General features: G+C 44.0%; 1 protein-coding gene across 2 annotated transcripts in view; it reads right to left on the reverse strand.

Annotated features, from left to right (window-relative positions):
- Positions 1-5,062: 5,062 nt before the first annotated feature.
- Positions 5,063-27,617, reverse strand: part of LOC125451320 (organic cation/carnitine transporter 2-like) — a 52,481-nt gene continuing 29,926 nt past the window's right edge. Inside the window, exons 6-11 of one of the 2 annotated variants that reach the window (XM_059644846.1) lie at positions 23,121-23,212; positions 20,052-20,266; positions 19,561-19,743; positions 17,791-17,926; positions 17,582-17,656; positions 5,063-6,785 (exon numbers count right to left, since the gene is read on the reverse strand). In XM_059644846.1, coding sequence (XP_059500829.1) covers positions 6,689-6,785; positions 17,582-17,656; positions 17,791-17,926; positions 19,561-19,743; positions 20,052-20,266; positions 23,121-23,212 — 798 coding nt within the window. In that variant the 3' untranslated portion in view covers positions 5,063-6,688. The remainder of the gene's footprint in view (positions 6,786-17,581; positions 17,657-17,790; positions 17,927-19,560; positions 19,744-20,051; positions 20,267-23,120; positions 23,213-27,617) is intronic. The other variant, XM_059644848.1, reaches the window with a different exon arrangement.

Consider the following 27,617-nt stretch of genomic DNA (forward strand, 5'->3'; position numbering starts at 1 on the left):
TAGGCCATTCAGCCTATCGAGTCTCCTCCACCATTCAATGAACTCATGGCTGATCTGATAAACTTCAACCCCACTTTCCTGCCTTTTCCCCATAACCTTTTGGATTAATAATCCATCAATCAACAGCTTCAACAGCCTTCTGGGGTAAAGAATTCCACAGACTCACTTCTTCAGAGAAGAAATTCCTCATCTCTATCCTAGATGGGTGGCACTTTAACCTGAGATTGTGCCTTCTTCTCCTATCTCCTAGACTCTTGTACAAGGAGGAAGAGCCTCTCTGCACCTACACTGTCAAGTCCCTAAGAATCTTGTGTATTTCAGTATGGTTGCCTCTCATTATTCCAAATTCCAATGAGTACAGGCATCTTTGATGTTGCCATGTTGCCTACCCAACCTCACCCCATAAGATAGCCGCTCAATACCTACTACCAGCCTAATGAACCTTCCCTGGACAGCCTGCAATGTCAATATATCTTTCCTTAGGTAGGGGGCCCAAAACTGTTCTCGTAATTCCAGCTGTGGTCAGACCAGTGCCTTATATAGATTTGGCAAAACTTCCCTACTCTTAAAGTCCATTCCCTTTGAAATAAAGGCCAATGTTTCATTTGCCTTTCCTATTATTCTGGGCGCTAGCTTTTTGTGATTCATGGACTAGGATTCCCGAATGATTCTGTGCTGCGGCTTTCTGCAGTCTTTTTCCATTTAAATAATATTCATTCCCTCTAGTCTTCCTGACAAAAAGCATAACCTCACATTTGCCCACATTAAAGGCCATCTGTCAAGTTCTTTTGCCCCGTCAACCACTTGACTTTCCACCTTTGCGTCATCGACAAACTTGGTTTTAATGTGTTAACTTCCCACATCAAAGTCATTAATATACATTGTGAATAATTGTGGCCCCAGCACTGATCCCTGCGGCACACCACTAGTTACACATTACTACCTTAAATATGACCCATTTATCCCAACTCTATTAGTTAGCTCATCCTCTCTCCTTGCTGCCCCAAAACCACATGCTGTTATCGCATTAAACAGTCTTATTTTACTTTTATTTGATTGTCACATATTTTATTGTTGTTCTACTGTAAAATAGAGTGAAAACCTTTCATTTGTCTCTACAAAACTGTGCCATTTTGGTTAATTTATTAATAAGTGTAAAAAGCTATAGCTTGAAGAGAGTCCATCAGTCCTGAGTCAGGTCATCACCATCAACATCACCTGTGCCACCATCCCTACACAACCTTTTACACTGGGCCCAACCAACATCGAAGTCACCAATCCTCAGGCACCATTTTGCCGTTGGGCCGATATTTCTCCACCACCATCTCGCTGTCACAAGCACTGGACCAACCAAATTCAGAGTCGCATCTTTTGCCACTGGGCCCACCTCATTGCTGTTGGTTGGGTCCGGCACTCGTGGCAGAAGGGTATCATGGCAACATCAAAGTCACCAATCCTCAGGCGCCATCTATTGCGGCTGGGCCTATCTCACCGATGTTGCCTCTGCTGACATACAGTAATAGCTACTGATTCCAGGTCTTGTGCTTACTCTGGAAAAGTAGGTACAGGATCATTCTCCCCCGCAGCGGGGGCCAGTCAAGGTCCACAGCCTGGGATCTCACCGCCCCCGATGCTCAGGACCAGGTAAATGAAAAAAAGATATGGAGAAAAAAGATAAGCAGCCAAGCTCCAGCACAGGAGCCCTACTGGGAGATCAAGAGGGTTGGCCTTTCATCCATGTCTGTCAGTTTCCTGGTCACTGGGCAACTGAAACCCCGCCTACTCGTATTACATCAGCACCAATGATTATGTATGCACTCTGCTCTCCCTGAGCCTGTTTCCCAGAAAATGCAGCTTCTGACTGAAAATCCAAATCTGTTACATTTGTTGGTTCCTGTTATGATCATAGAATCCCTACAGTGTGGAAACAGGCCCTTTGGCCCAATAAGTCCACACTGTCCCTCCAAAGAGCATCCCATCCAGATCCATCCCCCTACAACCCACCTCTGAACACTACGGGCAATATATAGTGTGGCCAATCCACCTAACCCACACATCTTTGGACTGTAGGAGAAAACCCACGCAGTCACAGGGAGAACCTGCCAACTCCACACAAACATTGACCCAAGGGTGGAATTGTACCTGGGCTCCTAGCACTGTGAGGCATGTGCTAACCACTGAGCGACCGTGCTGCCCCTATCTTGTGTTCTACCTCCCCAAAGACTCGTCTTAAATTTGTCAGGGGAGATTTTCCTTTCACAAAGCCAAACTGACTCTGTTTTACTTTATTACATATTTCTAAATGGTCTGCTGTCACATTCTCTATAATTACGCCAACATTTTGCCAATGAGGGTTGTTAAGCTAACTCCCTGATTTGACCTCCCTGACCTGTTCTATGTCTCCCTCACTTTTTGAATAAAATTTTAGCATCGGCAGTTTTCAGAACCTCTTGGGGCTTTTCCAGATTCTAAGGAATCTTGGAAGATTACCACAATGCATTCACTATCTCTGTAGCCACCTCCCTTAGCATCCTAGAATGTATCACAGCCGGTCCAGGCAGAGTAAAAGTACACATTAGGTAAAGATCATACAAAGGTTTTGAACACCAATACATTAAGAAATTACTGCTGATAAGAACCCGAACAAAAACCAGAAAATGCTGGAAATTCTCAGCTAATTCAGCTAAATCTCTGGAGAGAGATACAAGGGTATTTCAGGTTGATTACCATTCCTCCTAACTCAGATACGCTTAAAATTCCACAACCTTTTGCAGCCTTCCTGCTCCTAAGATGCTGCTTGGCCTGCTGTGTTCATCCAGCTCTACACCTTGTTATCTCAGATTCTCCAGCATCTGCAGTTCCTACTATCCCCAAAATATTAACTCTGATTTCTTCTTCACTGATGCTGCCAGACCTGCTGAGCCTTTCCAGCAATTGACATTTTTGTTTCTGATTTACAACATCTGCAGTTCTTTCAGTTTTTATTTAGTGATAGATTGGGATTGATATCCACAAGAGGCGTTACATGCTGACATCTAGTGGCAGCACCTGCAACTAATTGCATATTGATAAAAATTAAATTGAAAATGTATTATGAAATTATAGAATCCCTACAGTGTGGAAACAGGCCCTTCGGCCCAACAAGTCCACAGTGGCACTCAGAGCACCCACCCAGATCCATCCCTCTAATCTATACACCCCTGAACACTACGGGCAATTTAGGATGACCAATCCACCCAGCCTGCACATCTTTAGACTTTAGATGTGGGAGGAAACTGGAGCACTGGGCGAAACCCACACAGACACGGGGAGAATGTGCAAACTCTACACAGACAGTTGCCTGAAGGTGGAATCGAATCCAGGTCCCTGGTGCTATGAGGGAGCAGCGCTAACCACTGAGCCACTGTGCTGCCCCAGAAGTGTAATTTTTGCTGATATTTCAAGGGTTGGAAACAGTGACTTTCAAGAAATATTGGCCTTTTGTTTGAGGCTCCTGGAATTGCTTTTTTTGTTCATGGCACGTTAGCATTGCTGACTAGACCACAATTTACCATGAACCCACTAACTGTACAGAAATACAGGGCTTTCTTAGACCCCTAAGTTTTTAAATATCTAATTTGAGGTGAAACAAAATGGCCTGAGTTGACATGGCAGTGGAGGTGGAGAATCATTCACCAGAGTTTGGAAAAATTCTTTGGAGTTTGGAAGAACGAGAGATCTTTTTGAGGTACACAAAATGCCAAAAGGGATTGATAAAGTAGACATAGAGCAGATGTTTCTCCTTGTGGGGCAAGCTAGAAGGAGAGGTCACGGTTTTTAGGTTCAAGGGAATCTGTGGAATTCACTGCCCCACATTAGGGGTGGCATGGTAGCTCAGTGGTGAGCACTGCTGCCTGACAGTGCTAGGGACCTGGGTTCGATTCCACCCCCAGGCAAATGTGAGTGTGGAGTTTGCACATTCAACCCATGTCTGCATGGGTTTCCTCTCACCGTCCAAAGATGTGCAGGACAGGTGGGGTGCCCATGCTAAATTGCCCAGAGCATTCAGGGATGAGTAGATTAGAGGGACGGGTCTGGGTGGGATACTTTCAGATTTTTCGTGGACTTGTTGGACCAAAGGGCCTATTTCCACACTGTAGGAATTCTACGAGTACGAAGGACAGTGGACGATTGATTAAATTTCAGAAGGGAAATCGAGCAATCGGTAATGGGTGAAAGGGATGCAGACAAGTGAAGATGAGCTCATCCATGACATGACCACGGTAAATGGTGGAGCAAGCTAGAGGGGCTAAATTGCATCCTTGTCCTAGTTCTTGTGTTATGTCAGTTCACTCATCCATTCTGGCTGTCCGCTTTCATCATCATAGGTGCAAGAATCCAACTCCTGCTGGATAATTCCACAAATGGAGATTCCTCCATTTCTACAGTCTCAGTCCCCACACCAATTGCATTTGCAGTCATACCTTCCTGCCCCGAAACCAATTAGCTCACAATCACAATGGATGTAACTGACCTTTTGTGCTAAATATTCTACTGTCTTCCCTCTCCCTGAGGCACTGCAGTGTCAGTAGCTCAGTTTGCAGCTCGCTGACTGAGCCAAAGCTCTTCAAACCACTGGCACTTACCGCAGCTGTGGATGTATTCGATCACTCGGGCATTGCTCAGCTCCCAGAATACTGCAGCCACAACACATCACCTGCCTTGTCATCTTCATTACGCATTAAGAAGATAGGGGATAAACTTTATTAATAAAGACTATGATTTAATATTACAGCTAATAAAAACTTACAATTAATACTTTAGCTAGGTTTGAAATGATACAGGGAGAATACTCAAGCAATTAACCATCCCCTTTCCTGCAACATCATACTGATTCTGCCCAGAATACGGCTAGTCCTCACTTGCTAGGTGTTTTAAATGGTTGTCTCACTCAAACCCTCCAACCCTGGCAACATCCTTGTAAAACTATTCTGAACCCTTTCAAGTTTAATAACATCTTCCCTATAACAGGGAAACCAGAATTGAACGCAGTATTCCAAAAAGTGGACCAACCAATGACCTGTATATGCCAACTCCTACACTCAATGCACTGGCCAATAAAAGGAAGCATATCAAACGCTTTCTTCACCATCCTATCTATATGCAACTCCACCTTCAAGGAACTATGAACCTGCACTCCAAAGTCTCTTTGTTCTGCAAAACTCCCCAGGATCGTACCATTAAGTATTTAAGTCTTGTCCTGATTTGCCTTTCCAAAATGTAACACCTCACATTTTCATAAGTTAAACTCCATCTGTCACTCCTTGTACCATCGGCCCATCTGATCAATGTCCCGGTGTAGTCCAAGTTAACCTTATTCACTGTCCACTACACCACCAAGTTTGGTGTCATCTGCAAACTTACTAACCATTCCTCCTATATTCACATCCAAATTGTTCATATAAATTACAAAAAGTAGTGGACCCAGTACCAATCCTTGGGACACACTGTGGGTCACTGCCTCCAGTCTGAAGTATCCCAGAGCACTGTCACCGCTAGTTTGACTGTCAGTATAATAAGCACCTTCACAACTTCAACACATGGTGTATACTTGGAGGTTATGTTTTGTTGTAATAGGTTAAAGCTTTTTTAATGGTGTAACACAGTAGCATTTAGATTGGGTTGTGTGAAAGTATCAAATAATGAATCTCCAGCTTTAATGTGAATGATAAAACTTCCCAGCATTGCATCATTGCAGACTCATCAGCAATTGCGATGGTTTATCTAATGGAGTTGGAACATATGAAACTAGACTAGAACTGTTACAGCGCCATTTAACTTGCAGCAATAACAGGCAAATCCTGATAATTTTCCCTACTTACATACATTACCCAGAATTTACCACATGCGGTAGATTTGCTACTGAGACTTCAATGGTATTCTGATATTGGATCTGGATCTGCAGTCAATTTTAACCTTTCAGAGTGCCACCGAAGGGAACCACAAAAGCAGGTTCAAGCATTTCAGGACAGAAAAGGAATTAAAGGATATGGTGAGGAAAGGTTTATGTAACGGTGACCAGAACAACCATGATTTACAACCATATAGAGCAATTAACATAACAGAACATCTCAGGCAGCATCACAGATGCATTATCAAAGAAAACGTGACATCAAGCCATTAGAGAGAGACCAGAACAAGTCACCAATAGGGTTGGTAGAAGAGGTATGAGAGGTAGTGTGACTTGAGAAGACAGTCCCAGATCAAGGGAGCTGAAGTGAAAGATGGTAATGATTGAGTGGTGATAGTGATAGACAATTGACTAGGTCCAGAAGAGCTGGAGAGTCTGTGGAGGTTAAAGACGAGGCAAGGAGAACTGTGGAGGAGTTTGAAAAAAGTAGAAGAGAATTTTAAAATAGCTAAACCTTGATAGTCTCATAATTAAGCCAAATTATCGAGAAAATTCTTTGGTGCATGAAGTGTTAGTCCTGGCTTTCTAAACGAGTTCCAGATAATTGCAAACTTCATCAGCTACAAAGGCAGAACCGAACAAATTTGAGAAATGTCACAAATAATTTAGTTGTACAAATCTGGTCGAAAGCTCAAACAGTGTCAGAGCTACTGAGCTTGGCAATTAAAATCCTTCCATTTTATTGATGTTTCTCCCAAGCAATAATTCTGAAGGGCGTGCAATTTACAAAATCAAAAGTCAGATAGATTCCATTTGACAGTTCACGGTTTGTTCGTTTTCAGCATTTTTATCCTTTTCTGCCTCTGTGGCAATATCTTCCCTTGATGATGTACAACTGAAAAAAAAGAAAACAATACAATGAACACCATCCTTCCTAACATCAAAAACAAGGGTTCACTCCACAGTTTGGTTTATTACTGTCACGTGTACGAAGGCACAGAGAAAACTGGTGTCTTACATGCTTTATAGGCCACAAACATTCTAATAACAGATTTCAATACAAAGCCTAGAATTCAATTCATAGAATCCCTATAGTGTGGAACCAGGCCATTTGGCCCATTGAGTCCACACTAACACTCCGAGCAGCATCCCAACCAATATTACAGGTTTTAAAGATTGGGGGTGGGGGTGGGGAGGTCCAGCAGCTTGAAGAATTGCAGGTAGTTGGTTTCATTCCTTTGCCATTGAAATTCCATTCAAATAAACAGAAAGCAGACAAGTTAATTCATTGATAGATCAGGCAATGCACAAGGAGCGCTGAATTAGCAGGTGTATTTGAACTCTCTTGCAGTAGATGTAATGGCCACAACAACAACTGGGAGGGGATGCTTAGGAGGTGCCTTGCCCATCAGCAGGACAGCTGCTAAGAGCCCTGTGTCACCCTCCATTGAGGACTCTGGTGGAATTAAGTACCACTTCACTGGGTAGCAGCTGGTCTTCCAACAATCAAGACCCTCATGAGGCAATATCTTGCCCAAGAGGTACCATGCAGGTGGTGGGAACAGTGCCTACTTACTGCCATGTGCCAACCCAAGGCCTAAGGTCACTGCAAATCCCAGGCCATAGGTAAATGTTGGGATGGGGGTTGCGGGGGGATGCAGGGGAGCAGGTATTGTCAGCATGGGAGGGGTGGCTTCTCATTGGGATCTCTCTTCCCGATGTTGGGTCCGTCAATGATGCACTGGGCAGCATTGAAAGATGGATCCCCCCCCCAAAAATACCCCAAAGAGCCCGCAAACACCACCTAATAGGGTTTGTTTTGTCTGCGCCCTAGCTGCTGTCAATAGAAGGATCAGTTCCTCAAGTGGACATCAGGTGTCCACCTCTGGCCTTAGTTAGTAGCAGGCTAGGAAACTAAATCCGGCCCTAGACATTAGGTCATCAGTAAGGCAGCGAGGTGCTTATCCTCCCACACAGTTAAATGCATTGCCCACCTCAGCAAAAGGAGGCAAGAATGGCTGAAGCTCCAGTTACTGAAATGGGTTTCCAGGAGCTCTTCAATATAGAATTCCCTGACTAAGACTCTGTCCTGTGGGATAGAGATGTTGGAGAAATGCCAAATGATCAGAAATACTTCCTTCTTACATATTTAGAGATAAAGTATTAACACTGGAGCACAAACTTCAGGAAGGTATGCAGAGATAGAACATAGAACATAGAACAGTACAGCACAGAACAGGCCCTTCAGCCCACAATGTTGTGCCGACCATTGATCCTCATGTATGCACCCTCAAATTTCTGTGACCATATGCATGTCCAGCAGTCTCTTAAATGACCCCAATGACCTTGCTTCCACAACTGCTGCTGGCAACGCATTCCATGCTCTCACAACTCTCTGTGTAAAGAACCCGCCTCTGACATCCCCTTGATACTTTCCTCCAACCAGCTTAAAACTATGACCCCTCGTGCTAGCCATTTCTGCCTGGGAAATAGTCTCTGGCTATCAACTCTATCTATGCCTCTCATTATCTTGTATACCTCAATTAGGTTCCCTCTCCTCCTCCTTTTCTCCAATGAAAAGAGACTGAGCTCAGTCAACCTCTCTTCATAAGATCAACCCTCCAGTCCAGGCAGCATCCTGGTAAACCTCCTCTGAACCCTCTCCAAAGCATCCACATCTTTCCTATAGTAGGGCGACCAGAACTGGACGCAGTATTCCAAGTGCGGTCTAACCAAAGTTTTATAGAGCTGCAACAAGATCTCACGACTCTTAAACTCAATCCCCCTGTTAATGAAAGCCAAAACACCATATGCTTTCTTAACAACCCTGTCCACTTGGGTGGCCATTTTAAGGGATCTATGTATCTGCACACCAAGATCCCTCTGTTCCTCCACACTGCCAAGAATCCTATCCTTAATCCTGTACTCAGCTTTCAAATTTGACCTTCCAAAATGCATCACCTCGCATTTATCCAGGTTGAACTCCATCTGCCACCTCTCAGCCCATCTCTGCATCCTGTCAATGTCCCGCTGCAGCCTACAACAGCCCTCTATACTGTCAACGACACCTCCGACCTTTGTGTCATCTGCAAACTTGCTGACCCATCCTTCAATCCCCTCATCCAAGTCATTAATAAAAATTACAAACAGTAGAGGCCCAAGGGCAGAGCCCTGTGGAACCCCACTCACCACTGACTTCCAGGCAGAATATTTTCCTTCTACTACCACTCGCTGTCTTCTGTTGGCCAGCCAATTCTGTATCCAAGCAGCTAAGTTTCCCTGTATCCCATTCCTCCTGACCTTCTGAATGAGCCTACCATGGGGAACCTTATCAAATGCCTTACTGAAGTCCATATACACCACATCCACAGCTCGACCCTCATCAACTTTTCTAGTCACATCCTCAAAAAACTCGATAACGTTTGTGAGGCATGACCTACCCCTCACAAAGCCGTGTTGACTGTATTTGATCAAGCCATGCTCTTATTAGAGACAATTCAAAATACTATAGTTTGAATACTACAATGCATTCAGACCACAGGAAATCAATACTTATCAACAGCAACAGCAATTCGAAAGAGCTTAAATCCACAATCTAGACAGAAAGTTATAAGTGAACGGTACTTCAGTTGAACGGTTATGCTATTCAAGTAGCAACCAGAGGGTGGTAGGTTCAAATCCCAGAGCAAGATATAACAATGTACATCTGCATTGAGATTTTCCTATTTAGGTTTTTATTACGGCCTACAAGGAGACAAACTGATTTAAGGACACTGTCAGATAAATCATGACCTTATTGAACAGTTAAACAGGTTCAAGGGGGCAAGTGGCCCACTCCTGATCCCTTGTGAACCAGAAACAAGGAGACAACAAAGGGATATGGATAGACTAAACATGTGGGCAAAGATCTTGCAAATGGAGCGTAATGTGGCAAAACGTGAATGTCTCCTGCCAAAATGGACAATAAAAAGAAGCCTATTCTCTTAATGTTGAGAGTTCATCAAGCTCTGATAGCTCAGATGGATCTGAGTACCCGAATGTATGAAATTGTAAAGGTTAGAATGCTGGTCCAGCAAATGATTAGGAAAGCCAATAGATGTTCTCACAAGTTTTCAATAAGCCTCACAATAAAAAGAGAGAGATTCTTCTTCAGTTATACAGAGCATTGATAAGACCACATCTGGAGGTCCACGTGTAGCACTGGTCTCTATACGTAAAGGATGTAAATGTGTTGAGGACAGTTCAGAGAAGATTTACGAGACTAATACCTGGAATGGGCAGGTTGTCTTAAGAAGAAAGCCTGGATAGGCCTGGACCCTATATCCATTGGAACTTGGAGATGACTTGATTGAAACATGCAAGATCTTACGGGGACATGACAGTGTGCATATGGTAAGGACACTTCCGTGTGTGACAGAATCCAGAACTAGAGGTTACAAAATGAGGATGCCCAACAGAGATGAGGAGAAATTATTTCTGACGATCAAGGGGGCGGCATTGTGGTTAGCACTGCTGCCTCACAGCAACAGGGACACAGGTTCAATTCCATCCTCAGGCCAACTGTCTGTGTGGAGTTCGCACGTGCTCCCTGCATCTGCATGGGTTTCCTCTGGGTACTCTGATTTCTTCCCACAGTCCAAAGATGTACAAGTTAAGTAGATTGGCCATGCTAAACTGTCCATAGTGTTCAGGGATGTGCAGACTAGCTGCATATGCCATGGGAAATGCACGGTTACAGGGAAAGGATAGAGGGATGTGTCTAGGTGGAGTTGAAATGGTCCAAGGAGTGTGAGGGGGAGTTAAAATGGAGACCGCTTTGTCGAACACCTACGCTCGGTTCACAACAAACACCTGCACCTCCCAATCATGAACCATTTCAACTCCCCCTCCCATTCCTCAGACAACATGTCCACTCTGGGCCTCCTGCAGTGCCACAACGAGGCCACTCGAAGGTTGCAAGAACAGCAACTCATATTTAGCTTGGGAACCCTGAAGCCCAATGGTATCAAAGTGGGCTTAGAACATAAGAACTAGGAGCAGAGTAGGCCATCCGGCCCCTCGAGCCTGCCCCGCCATTTAATAAGATCATGACTGATCTTTTGAGACTCAGCCCCACTTACCCGCCCACTCACCATATCTCTTAATAACTTTACTGTTCAAAACTTCATCTAGCCTTGCCTTAAAAACATTCAGCATGGTAGCTTCAACCTCTTCACTGGGCAGGGAATTCCACGGATTCACAACCCTTTGGGTGAAGAAGTTCCTTCTGACCTCGGTCCTACATCTGCTTCCCTTTATTTTGAGGCAATGCCCTCTAGTCCTAGTTTCACCTGCTAGCGGAAACAACCTCCCTGCCTCCACCTTATCTATTCCCTTCATAATCTTACATGTTTCTATAAGATCTCCCCTCATTCTTCTGAATTCCAGTCAGTATAATCCCAGTCTACTCAGTCTCTCCTCATAATCCAAACCTCTCAACTCTGGAATCAACCGAGTGAATCTCCTCTGCGCCCCCTCCAGTGCTAGTATATCTCTTCTCAAGTAAGGAGACCAAAACTGCACACAGTACTCCAGCTGCAGCCTCACCAGAACGCTATAGAGCTGCAGCATATCCTCTGTTTTTAAACGCCATCCCTCTAGCAATGGCAGACAAAATTCCATTCACCTTTTTAATTACCTGCTGCACTTGCAATCCTACTTTTAGCAATTCATGCACAAGGACACCCAAGTCCCTCTGCACAGCTGTTCCCACCAAAATGGATGACCTCACACTTATCAACATTGTACTCCATCTGCAAGAGCTTTGCCCACTCACTTAGACTATCTATATCCCTCTGCAGACTTTCAGTGCCTTCTGCACACTTTGCTCTACCATTCACCTTGGTGTCATCTGCAAATTCTGACACACCACACTTAGTCCCCAACTCCAAATCCCCTGGGTAAATTGTAAACAATTGCGGTCCCTGAGGCACACCACTAGGCACTGACCGCCAACCAGAAAAACACCCATTTACCCCTACGCTTTGCTTTCTACTGATCAACCAATCCTCCATCCATGCCAATACATTATCTGTAATACTGTGGAACTTTATCTTATGTAGCAGCCTTTCATGTGGCACCTTGTCAAATGCCTTCTGGAAATCGATATACACCATATCCACAGGTTCCCCACTGTCCACCATGCAAGTAACGTCCTCAAAGAATTCCACCAAATTAGTTAAACATGACCTACCCTTCATGAACCCATGCTGGGTGTTTCCGATGGGATAATTTATATCCAGATGTCTCGCTATTTCTTCCTTAATGATTGAAGCATTTTTCCCACTACCGAAGTTAAGCTAACTGGTCTATAGTTACTTGCTTTTTGTCTACTTCCTTTTTTAAACAGTGGTGTCACATTCGCTGTTTTCCAATCTGTGGGAACCACTCTAGAGTCCAGTGAATTTTGCTAAATTACTAGTGCATTTGCTATTTACCCCATCACCTCTTTTAGTACCCTGGGACGTATTTCATCAGGGCCAGGAGACTTGTCTACCTTTAGCCCCATTAGCTTGCCCATCACTGCCTCTTTAGTGATAATGATAGTTTCTAGCACTCTGCTATAACCCTCTTGCCATTAGTTTTCGGCATGTTATTTGTGTCTTCCACTGTGAAGACTGATACAAAATAACTGTTTAATGTCTCAGCTATTTCCTCATTCCCAGTTATTAAATTTACCTTTTCATCATCTAAAAGACCAATGTTTACCTTTGCCATTCTTTTACAATTTACATATTTATAGAAACTTTTGCTGCCTGTTTTTATATTCTGAGCTAGTTTACTCTCATAATCTATCCTACTTCTCTTCATAACTTTTTTGTGGCTTTCTATTGGCCTTTAAAGATTCCCCAGTCTACTAGTTTCCCACTACTCTTTGCTTTTTTGTATGTTTTTTTTTCAATCTGATACTTTCTTTTATTTCCTTAGACATCCATGGCTGACCCTCTCTTTTCCTACAGTTCTTCCTTATCACTGGAATATAGTTCTGCTGAGCACTGTGAAAAATTGTTTTGAATGTCCTCCACGGTTCCTCAACTGACCCAGTATAAAGTTTTTGCTTCTATTCTACCTTAGGTAACTCCTCCCTCATTCCTTAGTTTCCTTTGTTAAAGCACAGGACATTGGTGCTGGATTTAACCTTCTCACGCTCCATCTGTATTTTAAATTCGACCATACGTGATCGCTCCTTCCAGAGGCTCCCTAACTGTAAGATTATTCATTATTCCTGTCTCATTATACAGGACTAGATCTAGGACAGCTTGCTCCCTCGTAGGTTCCATTATATATTGTTCAAGGAAATTATCGCAGATGCATTCTATGAGCCCCTCCTCGAGGCTGCCATGACCAACCTGGTTTGACCAATCAATATGTAGATTAAAGTCCCCCATGATAATTGCTATACCATTTTCACATTAGAATCACAGAACATTACAGCACAGTACAGGCCCTTCGGCCCTCGATGTTGCACTGACCTGTGAAACCAATCTGAAGCCCATCTAACCTACATTATTCCATTATCATCCATATGTTTATCCAATAACCATTTAAATGCCCTTAAAGTTGGTGAGTCTATGACTGTTGCAGTCAGGGCATTCCACGCCCTTACTACTCTCTAAGTAGAGAACCTACCTCTGACATCTGTCTATATCTATCACTCCTCAATTTAAAGTTATGTTCCTTCGTGCCAGCCGTCTCCATCCAAGGAAAAAGGCTCTGACTGTCCACCCTATCTAATCCTCTGATCATCTTGTATGTCTCTATTAAGTCACCTCTTAACCTTCTTCTCGCTAACGAAAACAGCCTCAAGTCCGTCAGCCTTTCCTCATAAGACCTTCTCTCCATACCAGGCAACATTCTCTGCACCCTTTCCAATGCTTCCACATCCTTCCTAAAATGCGCGACCAGAACTGTACACAATACTCCAAGTGCAGTTGCGCTAGAGTTTTATACAGCTGCAACATAACCTCATGGCTCTGAAACTCAATCCCTCTAACAATAAAACCTAACACACCTTACGCCTTCCTAACAACTCTAACAACCTGGCTGGCAACTTTCAGGGATCTATATACATGTACACAAGAGCTCTCTGCTCATCCACACTACCAAGAATCTTACCATTAGCCCAGTACTCTGTATTCCTGTTACTCCTTCCAAAGTGAATTACCTCACACTTTTCCGCATTAAACTCCATTTGCCATCTCTCAGCCCAGCTCTGCAGCCTATCTATGTCCCTCTGTAACCTGCAACTCCTTCTGCACTACCCACAACTCCACTGACTTTAGTGTCATCCGCAAGTTTACTAACCCATCCTTTTACGCCCTCATCCAACCCTAATTCCAAAACCTGACCTTTCATTTGTAAAAGACCTCACTTGTAGATTGGGCTCAGTTGTGATTCCTCCACAGTCACAGATTAATCTCTAGATTTTAAAGGCAACAAGCGGTATGGGTAGATAAAGTGGGAGTTTGGCATTGAGATGGACGATCAGTCATGATCCTATTGATTGGCAGAGGAGGCTTGAAGGCCATAATGGCCTAGTCCTGTTCCTCATTTCTATTCTATGTAACATAGCCAAGCAACATTTAACAGTGTAAGCTGAAATAGTGTAGATGGGCAGTTGGTGCCTTAGAACAACCTAACATCTATGTGGCATATTTAATGCATGTGATTTCACAGGAGTGCCACGAAAACAACTGGAGCCACTGTGAGATATTAATACAGATGGCAACAACACCGGTCAACACAGATCATTGGGTGGTACAGTGGCTCAGTGGTTAGCACTGCTGTCTTACAGCAACAAGAACCTGGGTTTGAATGCTGTCTCAGGTGACTGTCTGTGTGGAATCTGCACATTCTCCCCTGTGTGGACTTCTACTGGGTGCTCTGGTTTCCTTCTGTGGTCCAAAGATATGCAGGTTAGGGTGGATTGGTCTTGGTAAATCATCTATAGGGCCCAGGGATGTGCAGGCTAGATGGGTTAGCCATGGTAAATGTGGGATTAGGGGTCTGGGTGGAATGGTCTTCAGAGGGTTGGTGTGGTCTCGGTGGGCCGAATATCCTCTACCTGCGCAGTAGGGATTCTATAAAATAAGACCATATATGTTTATTGCCCACCCCACCACGATGTCATTATTTGGTGGCCTATAGACCACACCTATCAATGACTTCTTCTCTCTGCTATTCCTAATTTCCACCCAAATGGATTCAATGTTTTGTTCAGTAGAACCTGTATCATCTCTCACCACCGCCCTGATGTCATCCTTAAAAATCAGATCAACACCACCTCCCTTACCTTCCTGTCTGTCTTTCCGAATAGTTTGATACCCCTGGATATTTAACTCCCAGTCATGACCATCTTGTAACCATGTCTCTGCAATGGCCACTAAATCATACCCATTTGCGCTGTCAACTCAAATACCTTGTTTCAAATGCTCCGAGCATTCAGATAAAGTGTCCTTATGGCAGTTTTTGCACCTCCTTTTTGCGTCCTGTTATCTCCATTAATAACAGCTCTTGAGTTCTCCTTCCCTTTAATTTTTTTCCTAATGTTTAAGGGAGTTGAATCTTCCTCGTCACCTGCTAACCTGCTGCTTTGCCTCACGTTAATTGTTATTCTCCTTCTTCGCTCCCTTCTCCCTTCCCCCCTACTGACTAGTTTAACGTCCTATTAACCACTCTATTTACCCTTTTCGTCAGAACACTGGACCCGGCCCTGTTCAGGTGGAGTCCATCCCAGCAGCATAGATCCCTCCTGTCCCAGAGCTGATGCCAGTGCCCCATGTAAAGGAAACCCTCTTTCCCACAAGCTTCAAAATCTACACCCCCAACCCCATCCCAAAACCAGCCCAGCTTGTCCCAGCCTCCTTAACTTGTCCTTCCTCCCACCTATCCATTCCTCTCACCTCAAGCCGCACCCCCATCTCCTATCTACTAACCTCATCCCACCCCCTTGACCTGTCCGTCCTCCCTGGTCTGATCTATCCCCTCCCTACCTCCCCACCTACACTCACCTTTACTGGCTCCAAGCCCCGCCTCTTTGATCTGTCTGTCTCCTCTCCACCTATCTTCTCCTTTATCCATCTTCTATCCTCCTTCCCCCCACTCCCTATTTATTTCAGAATCCCCTTCCCCTCCCTCATTTCTGAAGAAGGATTTAGACACCAAACGTTAGCTTTCCTGTTCCTCTGATGCTGCTGTGTTCATCCAGCTCCACAGCTCATTATCCACGGACGGAAGACTGGCTTCCGTAATGATCTGGGCTGTGCACACAACCTGTTGCAGTTTGTTACAATCTTGGGCAGAGCAGTTGCCATACCAAGCAGTTGCCAGGTCGTGCACTTAGACAGTATGCTTTCAATGGAGTATCTGTAAAAGTCAGTGAAGGTCCCTATGAACGTTGCAAATTTTCTGAGTTGCATGAGGAAGAGGAGGCATTGTTGTGCCTTCTTGGCCATTGCATCCAAGTGGGAAGTCCAAGGCAGACTGTCAGTTGTCGTCACACTGAGGAACCTGATGCTCTCAACCTCCATTCCAAAGATGTGATGGGGGCGTGTTCTCCTCCTTTCTTTCTGAACTTTATGATCAGTTCTTTAGTTTTTTTTCCTGACATTAGGAGAGGGGCTGTTGTCATTGCACCATGTCACCAAGACCGCTATCTCCTTTCTGTGTTCTGACTCATTATTGTCTGATATCTGTCCTTCCATGGTGGTGTTGTCAGTGAACTTGTAGATGGCATTCAATAGACAATAGGTGCTGGAGTAGGCCATTTGGCCCTTCATGCCAGCACAACCATTCATTATGATCATGGCTGATCATCCACAACCCACAATCAGTATCCTGTTCGTTCGGCATTTGGCAACACAGTTGTGGGTGTACAGGGATCACAGTAGAGGGCTGAGAACTGGGGTGATCCAGTGTTGAATGTCATTGTGGAGGAGGCGCAGTTGTTTATCATCACTGATTGTGGTCCCTGTTTCAGGAAGCAAAGGACAGAGTGGTAGAGGGTACAGCAAAGACTTAGGTCTCAGAGTACTGAGATCAGTCGAGACGGGATAATCGTGTTGAAAGCAGAGCTGCAGTTGATGAGCAGGAGTCTGACGTAGGTGTACTTGTTGTCCAGATGTTCCAGGGATGAGTGCAGGGCTAGGAGTATGGCATCCTCTGTTATGTCGGTAAGCAAACTGCAGGATATTGAGGCAGGCTGGGAGGCTGGAGTTGATGTGGGCCATGACCAGCCTCTCGAAGCACTTCATGATTGTGGGAGGTCAGAGCCACTAGGCGGTAATCACTGTGTGCTGATTTTTAATTTTTTTTCTGAGTGCCGATTAACTTTGTCCCAGGTTAATGTTTCAAAGTTTCCTCATCACAGATATTGGATTAACAGGCCCACGGACAGTTACTGAGATAGTTGCTTTTCTCAGTTTTTTTTTGGACAGGAATATAAAAATCACAATCCTCCAGCAAAAGATCGTCGTACCTTTTAAAAATGTTCTTGAGCAACCTTTCCCAGGAGTCTGAATTGCAACTTTTAAAAGGATTCCAGAGATCACTCAAACCTTGCCCCAGCCAAGTTTATCCAGTTCCTCTCCAAGAGTTATGATGTGAGGTACCGCTGTTGGATTTGGAATATCAAGGTCAAAAATCACACATCACCTGATGAAGGGCCACACTCCTTGTGATTTCAAATAAACCTGTTGGATTATAACCTTGTGTCTTGTGACTTCCGACCTCCAAGAGTTGACACAAGGGGAAGAAAAGGTATTGGAAGGTTATACAAGGAGAGTGCGATGAAGAAAACTGAGATAAAGAAAGAAGAAAGGACACACTAGGACATGCAAGTGCCTACTGTGCTGCAGACATACCAGAGAATTGGTTGCACTTGATCAATAGTCTGCGGAAGAGGTTGGCCGTATGTTTCAGGCAGCACCAAGCAGAAAATTCCAGCCGTTATCGATAGGCTTCCCATTAAGATGAATGGCAATACTTTATCATGCATCCCTGAGAAACAAAGAAATAATATTACAGCCATTGGAGCTTCCTCAGATGAGTTTACTCTATGAACGTATACTGCTAGGAATAAGAAACTAATAAGGCTGAAGTGAGGAAGAAGCAAACAACAGAAACTTAATACCTCAGATACAACCGTGCATTGGCATACATTGTCCTGCACAAATGCATCATTCCTATTTTGCCCAATACCTTTGATAGGAAAAGTAGAATCTTACACCATTGTACTATAACATTATGCCAAAGTGAACTGGTTGGGACAAACTAAAATAAGCTTCAATTCAGAAATGCAAAATCCTTACTTCCAAATTCCTGAACAGACTCTCATAATAACTTCCTTCTGCTGTACACCCTCAATGATCCCTGTACTTTTCCAATTCTGGCCAATTTATTCTAATCTCATTCTAATTCTGGAATTCCTTCCCCTAAATGTCTCACTCCTCCTTTCAGAGCCATCTTTCTCACTGAACTTTTAGTTAGCCCATATCTACTTACATGGCTCAGAGTCATATTTTCTTGCAAACAATCCTGTAGGTTGTGTTATCGCTTCAAGGTGATATAGAACATCTAACTGCTATTTGCTGTTAAGGATCAGTGGTGGTTACTGGATTAGTAATCCAAAACACCAGGTTAATGCACCGGGAAGATAGGTTCAAATCCTAACATGACATACTTATTTCAGTCTCTTACTGAATTCAAAGAACTTATCTGAAGGCAACTACTGTCATTAAAAAAAAGTATAGCTTATTAATGTTACTTACAGAAGGAAATCTCCAATCCTTACCTCGTCCAGCCTCATCTGAATCCCAACCCACAGCAACGTGGTTAATCTTTGGATGAGCAATAAATGCTGGCCTAGGGAGCAACATGCATCTATCCCATTGACATTTTTTATTTAAAAAAGCAGTGGGATAAACAAAATTCTTTTCAGCTTTATTTAAAAATAAAATCAATAAGGATGAGTTAAAGACTGCAAACATGCTCTCTGTTCTGATAATAAAAGGGAATGTGCATCAGAACCCTTAAATGGTTCTATATATTAATAACCATCATCAGGATATTGTAAACCTGCAGCCTTCTCCCCCTTACCCTTTACAGTGGGATGGTAATATTCTCATCTCAAACAGAAGGACAGTGCTTCAAGATCCATTCAAGTCACCAGTTTTAAATTATCAGCATAACAAAGTGTGGGGCTGGATGAACATAGCAGGTCAAGCAGCATCTCAGGAGCATAAAAGCTGACGTTTTTCTTCCCTTCCTCAGAAGCATGAAATATATTTACCACTGCTTTCCCAGATTTGTCTTCTTCCTAAATGCTCCAAATTGGATGTTTGCTGCAGAGATTACTCCATTTGCCCCAAAGGAAAATTAAGCAGATATTTAAAGCAGAGAGTAGTGGGCGAATCCGAAGATGAGAACTCTGTTTATCTCCGTCCCAGACCTGCTGAGTTTCTCCAGCACTTTTTGGTATTGTATCGGATTTCCAGTACCTGCAGTTCTTTGGATTGTCTTTTTCAATCAACAGTTTAACTTCTTAAATTGAGATACCCACTTCGCTCACCTCACTGGTATCAATCTTTTAAACAATTAAAATATATAATTGCCAGAAGTTTTTAACCTCTTACCCAGGTAAGCAAAATACGGGGATATTATGGTGGAAATCATGGCTGCCGTGGAACAAGCTGCAACACCCATATTCCTCACCACAGTTGGGTACAGCTCAGTTGAGAAAACATAAACCATAGAGAATGCAGCTGCATATCCAAATTTACCAACCATTGCCATTACCATGGTAACCACATAGTGACCTGCGAAACCCAAGCACAAACAGGTTAGTAATATACGCAAAGCTTTCCAAGTAGTTTAATTCAATTTTTTAAATGAGCTTGTTTTCAACCACATGATCAATGTGAGCAGTGTGGACCTTCCTGCATCACACAAGCCTTACAGTGGTAGCCACTGTGGGCAACTCCACAGCATCACCCACGCAAGACCGGGCTGGGGTTTGTTAGCCAGAATGGCAATGGAGGAACGTCACAGAATGAAGCTGAGATGTTGAGTACGACATGATTCAAGAAAACGGAAGGTCCCCAACTTAACTGGTTTGGGCTCTTACGTGAAGGTATGACCTGGATCAACAGCAGCATAACTCCACTACACACCACAATGCAAGCAAGGGAGATCCGACGAGGTGATACATGCAGCAATATCCACGCTGTCACGTAGGATGCTATTTCAGTCGCTGCAGAGATAAAGCAGTTGATGTAGGGGTCTCCGTGCATATTGGGCGTATTGAACGATAACCCAAAGTAGCCCACAGAGGAAATCATCCTACAAAAAACAAGGCATACAGTGTTTTAGCTTTTATTAATAGAGGGATCGAGTTCCGGAACCAAGAGGTTATGGTGAAGCTGTACAAAACTCTGGTGCAGCCGCACTTGGAGTATTGCGTACAGTTCTGGTCACCGCATTATAAGAAGGATGTGGAAGCTTTGGAAAGGGTGCAGAGGAGATTTACTAGGATGTTGCCTAGTATGGAGGGAAGGTCTTACAAGGAAAGGCTGAGGGACTTGAGGCTGTTTTCATTAGGGAGAAGAAGGTTGAGAGGTGACTTAATTGAGACATATAAAATAATCAGAGGGTTAGATAGGGTGGATAGGGAGAGCCTTTTTCCTAGGATGGTGACGGCGAGCACGAGGGGGCATAGCTTTAAATTGAGGGGTGAAAGATATAGGACAGATGTCAAAGGTGGTTTCTTTACTCAGAGAGTAGTAAGGGAATGCAAGGCTTTGCCTGCAACGGTAGTAGATTCTCAGGAGCACAAAAGCTGATGTTTCGGGCCTAGACCCTTCATCAGAGAGGGGGATGGGGAGAGGGAACTGGAATAAATAGGGAGAGAGGGGGAGGCGGACCGAAGATGGAGAGAAAAGAAGATAGGTAGACAGGAGAGTATAGGTGAGGAGGTAGGGAGGGGATAGGTCAGTCCAGGGAAGACGGACAGGTCAAGGAGGCAGGATGAGGTGGCAGGCAGGAATTGGAGGTGCGGCTTGAGGTGGGAGGAAGGGATGGGTGAGAGGAAGAACAGGTTAGGGAAGCAGAGACAGGCTGGGCTGGTTTTGGGATGCAACGGGGAGAGGGGACCAGCTGGGCAGGTTTTGTGATGCAGTGGGGGGAGGGGAAGAACTGGGCTGGTTTTGTGATGCAGTGCGGGGAGGGGAGATTTTGAAGCTTGAGAGTCCACATTGATAGCATTGGGCTGCAGGTATCCCAAGCGGGGTTGCTGTTCCTGCAACCTTCGGGTGGCATCATTGTGGCACTGCAGGAGGCCAATGATGGACATGTCGTCTGAGGAATGGGAGGGGGAGTTGAAATGTTTCGCGACTGGGAGGTGCAGTTGTTTGTTGCGAACCAAGTGGAGGTGTTCCGCAAAGCGGTCCCCAAGCCTCCGCTTGGTTTCCCCAATGTAGAGGGAGCCACACCAAGTACAATGGATACAATATACCACATTGGCAGATGTGCAGGTGAACATCTGCTTGATATGAAAGGTCATCTTGGGGCCTGGGATGGGGGTGAGGGAGGTGGTGTGGGGGCAGGTGTAGCACTTCCTGTAGTTGCAGGGGAAGGTGCTGGGTGTGGTGGGGTTGGAGGGGAGTGTGGAGCGGACAAGGGAGTCGCGGAGAGAGTGGTCTCTCTGGAAGGCAGACAAGGGTGGGGATGGAAAAATAGATTGGGTGGTGGGGTCGGATTGCAGATGGCGGAAGTGTCGGAGGATGATACGTTGTATTCGGAGGTTGGTGGGGTGGTATGTGAGAACGAGGGGGATCCTCTGGGGCGGTTGTGGCAGAGGCGGGGTGTGAGGGATGTGTTGCGGGAAATGCGGGAGACGCGGTCAAGGGCGTTCTCAACCTTTACTCTATCCCCTCCCTACCTCCTCACCTATACTCTCCTCTCTACCTATCTTCTTTTCTCTCCATCTTCAGTCCGCCTCCCTCTCTCTCCCTATTTATTCCAGTTCCCTCTCCCCATCCCCCTCTCTGATGAAGGGTCTAGGCCCGAAACGTCAGCTTTTGTACTCCTGAGATGCTGCTTGGCCTGCTGTGTTCATCCAGCTCCACACTTTGTTATCTTGGATTCTCCAGCATCTGCAGTTCCCATTATCACGGTAGTAGATTCGCCAACTTTAGGTACATTTAAGTCGTCATTGGATAAGCATATGGGAGTACACGGAATAGTGTAGGTTAGATGGGCTTCGGTATGACAGGTCAGCACAACATCGAGGGCCGAACGGCCTGTACTGTGCTGTAATGTTCATGTTCTATGTTAAAAAGACGTGAAAAATAAGTGTTATTGGAAAGAAAAATATTGCAGGTGCTAGAAATCTGAAACAAACAGAAAAATACAGGAAGACTCAGGAAACACCATGATCACTGGAAAGTCTATTTCCTTCCACTCTCCCAGTGAGGAATCATATGTTGTAAGGACTTGTACAGCTTCAGGCAGAAAAATTAAAAGCACTGATGTAGATCCTTTAGGTGTGACTGGTTTTGAGGGTGGAAATAGTCAAATGCAGTCCTACCCAGTAGCACAACAGACGTGGTATGGTCAACTCTCTACAGATTGGTGGAAGAACTGCCCAGCACATAACCAAATCACTAGGATGGTATGTCATTTTAGCCAGAGTTGTTTCGATGCTGTAGCAAGGTTTAAAACAGATTGAAGACTTCAGTGTGCGTTTGGAAGGTCTCCAAGCTCAAGAAAATAGCATAGTGATGGGGCAAGGACAGGATCATCAAAGGGTTTTCTTACTTTTTGTTGAGGGCAGATTTGAAAGCACCTAAAGATATGGAGACCCTTACTTATCAGCCCCGAGGACTAGGAATAGAAATTGAGCAACAACCAGTTTAGAGTGTGAGTGAGTCATGGTTGGGGCAGGAGGAGGACATACAGTCATGCCAACTAGATGGGTGGGGGCAAGATAGAAAACAACTTGTAAAATGCTGTGAACTTTAGGCTATTACTATGGGTTCACGAGCTGGGTGGGGTGTGGGGGGTGAAGACGGAGCTAAAATGGACAGATTCACCCTTAGTGGCAAGGAAGCCCATCAGTTTGTCCACAAACGTCCTCAGAGAAGTTAAGGATAGGGGTCTACAGGAATCGCTTGCTGAGAATTTTCTCTTTACTCACCACACAAGGACCGCAAATATGGTGATGTTTCTGATATTGGCAGTCCTAACCAAATCCAAGTAAGTGACTGCATGTGTATTTTCATCGGGCAGCTGAAGAGTACAAGAAAATATAGAAATTAACATTGTGAAATGAGTAACTAACAGAGACAGAGAAGAGCCAGTAAATGTTATTGAACAATATGAAGCATGACCCTGCTCGTAACTCAATAAACGAAACCGTAGACAATTCACTTGGTTGATTATGCAAAATGTATCCTTGAGGAATGACCAAAATAAATGCAAGAGAATGCTCCCCAATTCCGTGGATTATCAGAGAATAACTCTTCTGTGGGCAGAATGGAGAATGGACAGAGGTTTTAAAAAAAAAGTAATTCTTGGGGATAGTGGACAATTTTTCCCCAACACATCCTCTTCCAGGCAAACACAGGTATATTTAGATGCAGGTGATAAACACGCAGAAGTGATTGATTTTGCCGCTGGGATATAAGCAGGGGCTTCAGTGAAGTTATTTTCAGTGCAGATTCAATGGGCTGAAGGAACTATACCACAATGTATGACTATGATTCTACCACAAAAAGGTTTGGTTCTTTTTTAGCCACGTAATTGGGTATTCTCAGAACTGTTTCTAAACTTTGTTCCAAATTTTACACAAGGAGAATGATAGGGTGCCCAGAAGATCAAGAAAACTGATGAGAGAAACAAGAAGGGAGTTTAGGTAGTTTATTAGAAGGATCACTGGAGGAACTCTAGCAGCTTGAAGCCACTACCATCATGGTTCTCCATGGCAAACACATTGCAGACTGTGATGGAACTTTTTCAATTGAGGATTTCAAAGGACAAGATCAGGTAAGAAATGCCTCGGATAAAGCCAACATATAGATGGGAAAGACTATCATCATCCAGGTCAGTGACAACAAGAAGCCAGGATGGAATCAGCCTCGTGCAAGACTGGTGCAAAAGGACAAAAAGGAACTCATCAGTTGTCTTCAGACGCATAGAAACATGGAAGAACACAGAGGACTGGATGAAGGTGGGGCACCCACTGGTACTAGTGTCACCCAGAAATCACAGCCTTATTGCCAATGCCAAACCCTCTATGTTCTTCTATTTCCATTGTAGCAAACAGTTCCTTAACCACTTACCCACTTATTGCACATCCAGACCTCAGCAAGTCTTCACAAAACAAAGCCTATGGGTTTTAAAGCTTTGTAATCATCAGCCAACTGACATCATTGTAATCCAATGTGTGGAACTGGAACTATACCAATTATGGTAAGGTACTGAGGGCAACAGATCTCCTGAAAAGCAACGTGGTCCCACCAATTCATACATTGTATACCCTGCACTAAATCGCACTTGTATATTACAAATTTTAAGTCTTAACTTTAAATTTTCACAGGAATTTTCTCTGATTCAGTTGTGTCAGTTATTCTTAGAAGCTGATCCCATAACACTTACATTTGAGATTTGATAAGGTGAACGGCAGGTGCCTTTTTCCTAGGGTGAGGGACTTCAAGGCTGGGGGGTTATATTTTAAAAGTGAGAGGAGAAAGATTGAAAAAAGACATGAGAGGTGCTCTTTTTTTAAACACAGGGAGAGGTTTGTGTGTGGAATGAGCTTGGAGAGGAGATGGTAGACGTGGCTACAGTCATGATGCTTTAAAGATAAAATACAAACATCAGGAGGAAACATCTGGAGGGATATGGGCCAAGCACAGGCATGCGGGACTAGTTCAGTATAGGGTTATGGTCGCATATATTGATTGGACCAAAGTGTGTATTTCCATGTAATACTCTAAGGCCAAATGAATACAACAAGTTAGTCCTCAGGGTCCAAGATGTGAAACAAAGGAATTGTTTACATTTTTACAGACTGAACAGAAGTAACCATGTGAAGATAGGGGGTCAGTAAATTACACATTCCTTCTCCTTACTCTTCACTGCTGGAGGTCAAAATCCTGGAACCCTTTCCTACTGTACAGTGGCAGCACTATATGCCAAGTCCTGCAGTCGTACAAGGAACCATATCACCACCACTTTCTGCAACAGGCAAGAAATGCTGGCCGTACCAATGCCACTCACACCCCCGAAAGAATGAATGAATTTAAAAACTGTGCAGAGGTGAGAAAACACACAGAAAGTGACGACTGGATGCTGCAAGTTGAGTGGGTGCAATCAATGATATGATGAACAACAGTTGGAAAGAAAAATTAAAAAGGAAAGTGAGTGATTGAAGACAGAATGGACCACTGAAAGCACAAGCGTGTGTTTGATTTAGTAAACCGGACTGGTCTTTTCCTGATGTTGTTAAGTCATTTAAATGTTTCTATGGTTTTATCAAATGAAACTACCAGAGAGCGCAGCAGGTTCACTTTAAACCACCCTCCTCCTCCTCCATCTTGGTTTAGGACAAATGGTTCCTCCTACTCCCAGAAAAGTATCATGGGATAGAGTAGGGGGTGGGTCTGAGGGCGCTGCTCTTCAGAGGGGCAATGTGGACTTGATGGGCCGAGTGGCCTGCTCCTACAGTGTAGGGATTCTATGATTCCACAAAACCTGTTTGCCTCTGTTGTCTACCAGTCATCCCAAATATCCAAAATAAATGTCACACATTAGGCTCACCAGGATCCACGGACATGGATTGTTCATGCAGTTAAAGGAATGAGAGATTATGGAAAATTGCACTTTGGTTGATGGCTGTAAGGGAGACTGCAGGGGGCAATGTACAACGGCCTTCCCTCATTCAGTCTGAAGACCAACACCGTTTCTAATACATGCTAAACAACTGGAATATAGAGGAAACATGACAATTTGAAACCTGAAGATGAACAAAGTCAGAAGGTGACAGTGATAGAGCATTTTAGTGAAATTGACCACAACACGGTGCATTTTGACGAAAGGTTACTGGACGTGAAACATTAACTCAGCTTTCTCTTCACAGATGCTGCCAGACCTGCCGAGTTCTTCCAACAATTTGTTTTTGTTTGATTCAGATTTCCAGTATCTGCAGATCTTTGTTTAATATTACCGCACCTTTTAAGTTTGTTATGGAAAAGGAGAAAGATGGTCTGCAAAAACAAAAATCAAAGCGTTTCGGATTGGGGAAAGGCCAATTTTATTAAAATTAAGGCAGGATCTGGCCAACGTAGAGTGGGAACAGCTAATTGTAGGTAAATCTACAGCAGAACAGAGTAAGAACTGGAGAAGAGTACAAACCAAACATGTTTCCTTTTGGATGCAATGCAGCAGCTACAAGCCCAGAGAACCCTGGATGCCTCTGAATATTCAGGACTAGATACGAAGGAAAAAATATAAAGGCTTATAAGCATGGAGCAAATGAATGGAGGCCCTTGTGGAGTAAACAAAATGGGGAAAGTGGGATTTAATAAAGCAATTAGGAGAGCAAAGAGGAGGCAAGAAAAAACAGTGTCAAGTAAGGTGATGGAGAGTCCCAAGGCATTCTACAAGTGCATCAAGGGGAAGACAGTAACCAGGGAAAGAGTAGGACCTATTTGGGACGAAGGGGGCAATCTGTGTGTGGAGCTGGAGGACTTTGTTTAATAAGTACATCATATCTGCCTTCGCTGAGGAGGACGGTGGTGTAGGTACAGAATTCAGGGAGAAGGACTGTGAGGTTCTTCAGCAGATTGGCATAGGGAGCAAGGTGATATTAGATATTTCACTTTTAAGCACCAAATGAAAAAATAGATGAATGCAAGGGAAAAAAAGGAATCAGCAGTCTGGGAATGCAGATCACTGTCCCTTTCTCCAGGGTAATTAGACATGGGGAAGAAATGTTGGCCTTGCAGACATCCCAAGCACAAATTTTTTAAAAGATCAAATTTTAAGAGATTTTCTAACCAAGAGCCATCAAGGATTTACATAATGCACCAAGTACTACAACTAGTTTTGTAGCTACATGTAGGACCATAAGATCATAATAGGGACAGGAGTAGGCCATTCAGCCTCTCAGACCTGCTACACCATTCAATAGGATCATGGCTGATCTGACACTCCTGCTTTTCTCTGTAATCTTCATTCCTCTACTGATCAAGAATGAAACTATCTATCTCGGCCTTAAATATATATAAAGAACACTGCTCCAACAGCTCTCTGTAACAAGGAGTTCCAAAGACTCTCAACCCTCAGAAGAAATTCTTCCTCTTCTCAGTCTTAACTTGGCGCCCCTTTATTCTGAGAGCATGAGGGAGAAGATCCTCTCAGCATTGACCCTGTCAAACCCCTTAAGAATCCTATGTTTCAATTAGATCACCCCTCATTCTTCTAACTAGCAGGTAGCGATAAGATGGACATTGCATCAGAGGTCAGGACTATATCGCTTGACAAAGGGAGAATTACCGAATGCTTCTAAAAGTGCAAACAAGGTAACACAAAAATTGACATTTGAACATTTTGAAAAAGTAGTGTGTTATCATGAGATAACACGGTGTAGAGCTCGATGAAATTTCTTAAGAAGGGTCCAGACCTGAAACGT

Source organism: Stegostoma tigrinum, chromosome 3 (assembly GCF_030684315.1).
Source record: "Stegostoma tigrinum isolate sSteTig4 chromosome 3, sSteTig4.hap1, whole genome shotgun sequence".
NCBI classification, from domain to species: Eukaryota; Metazoa; Chordata; class Chondrichthyes; order Orectolobiformes; family Stegostomatidae; genus Stegostoma; species Stegostoma tigrinum.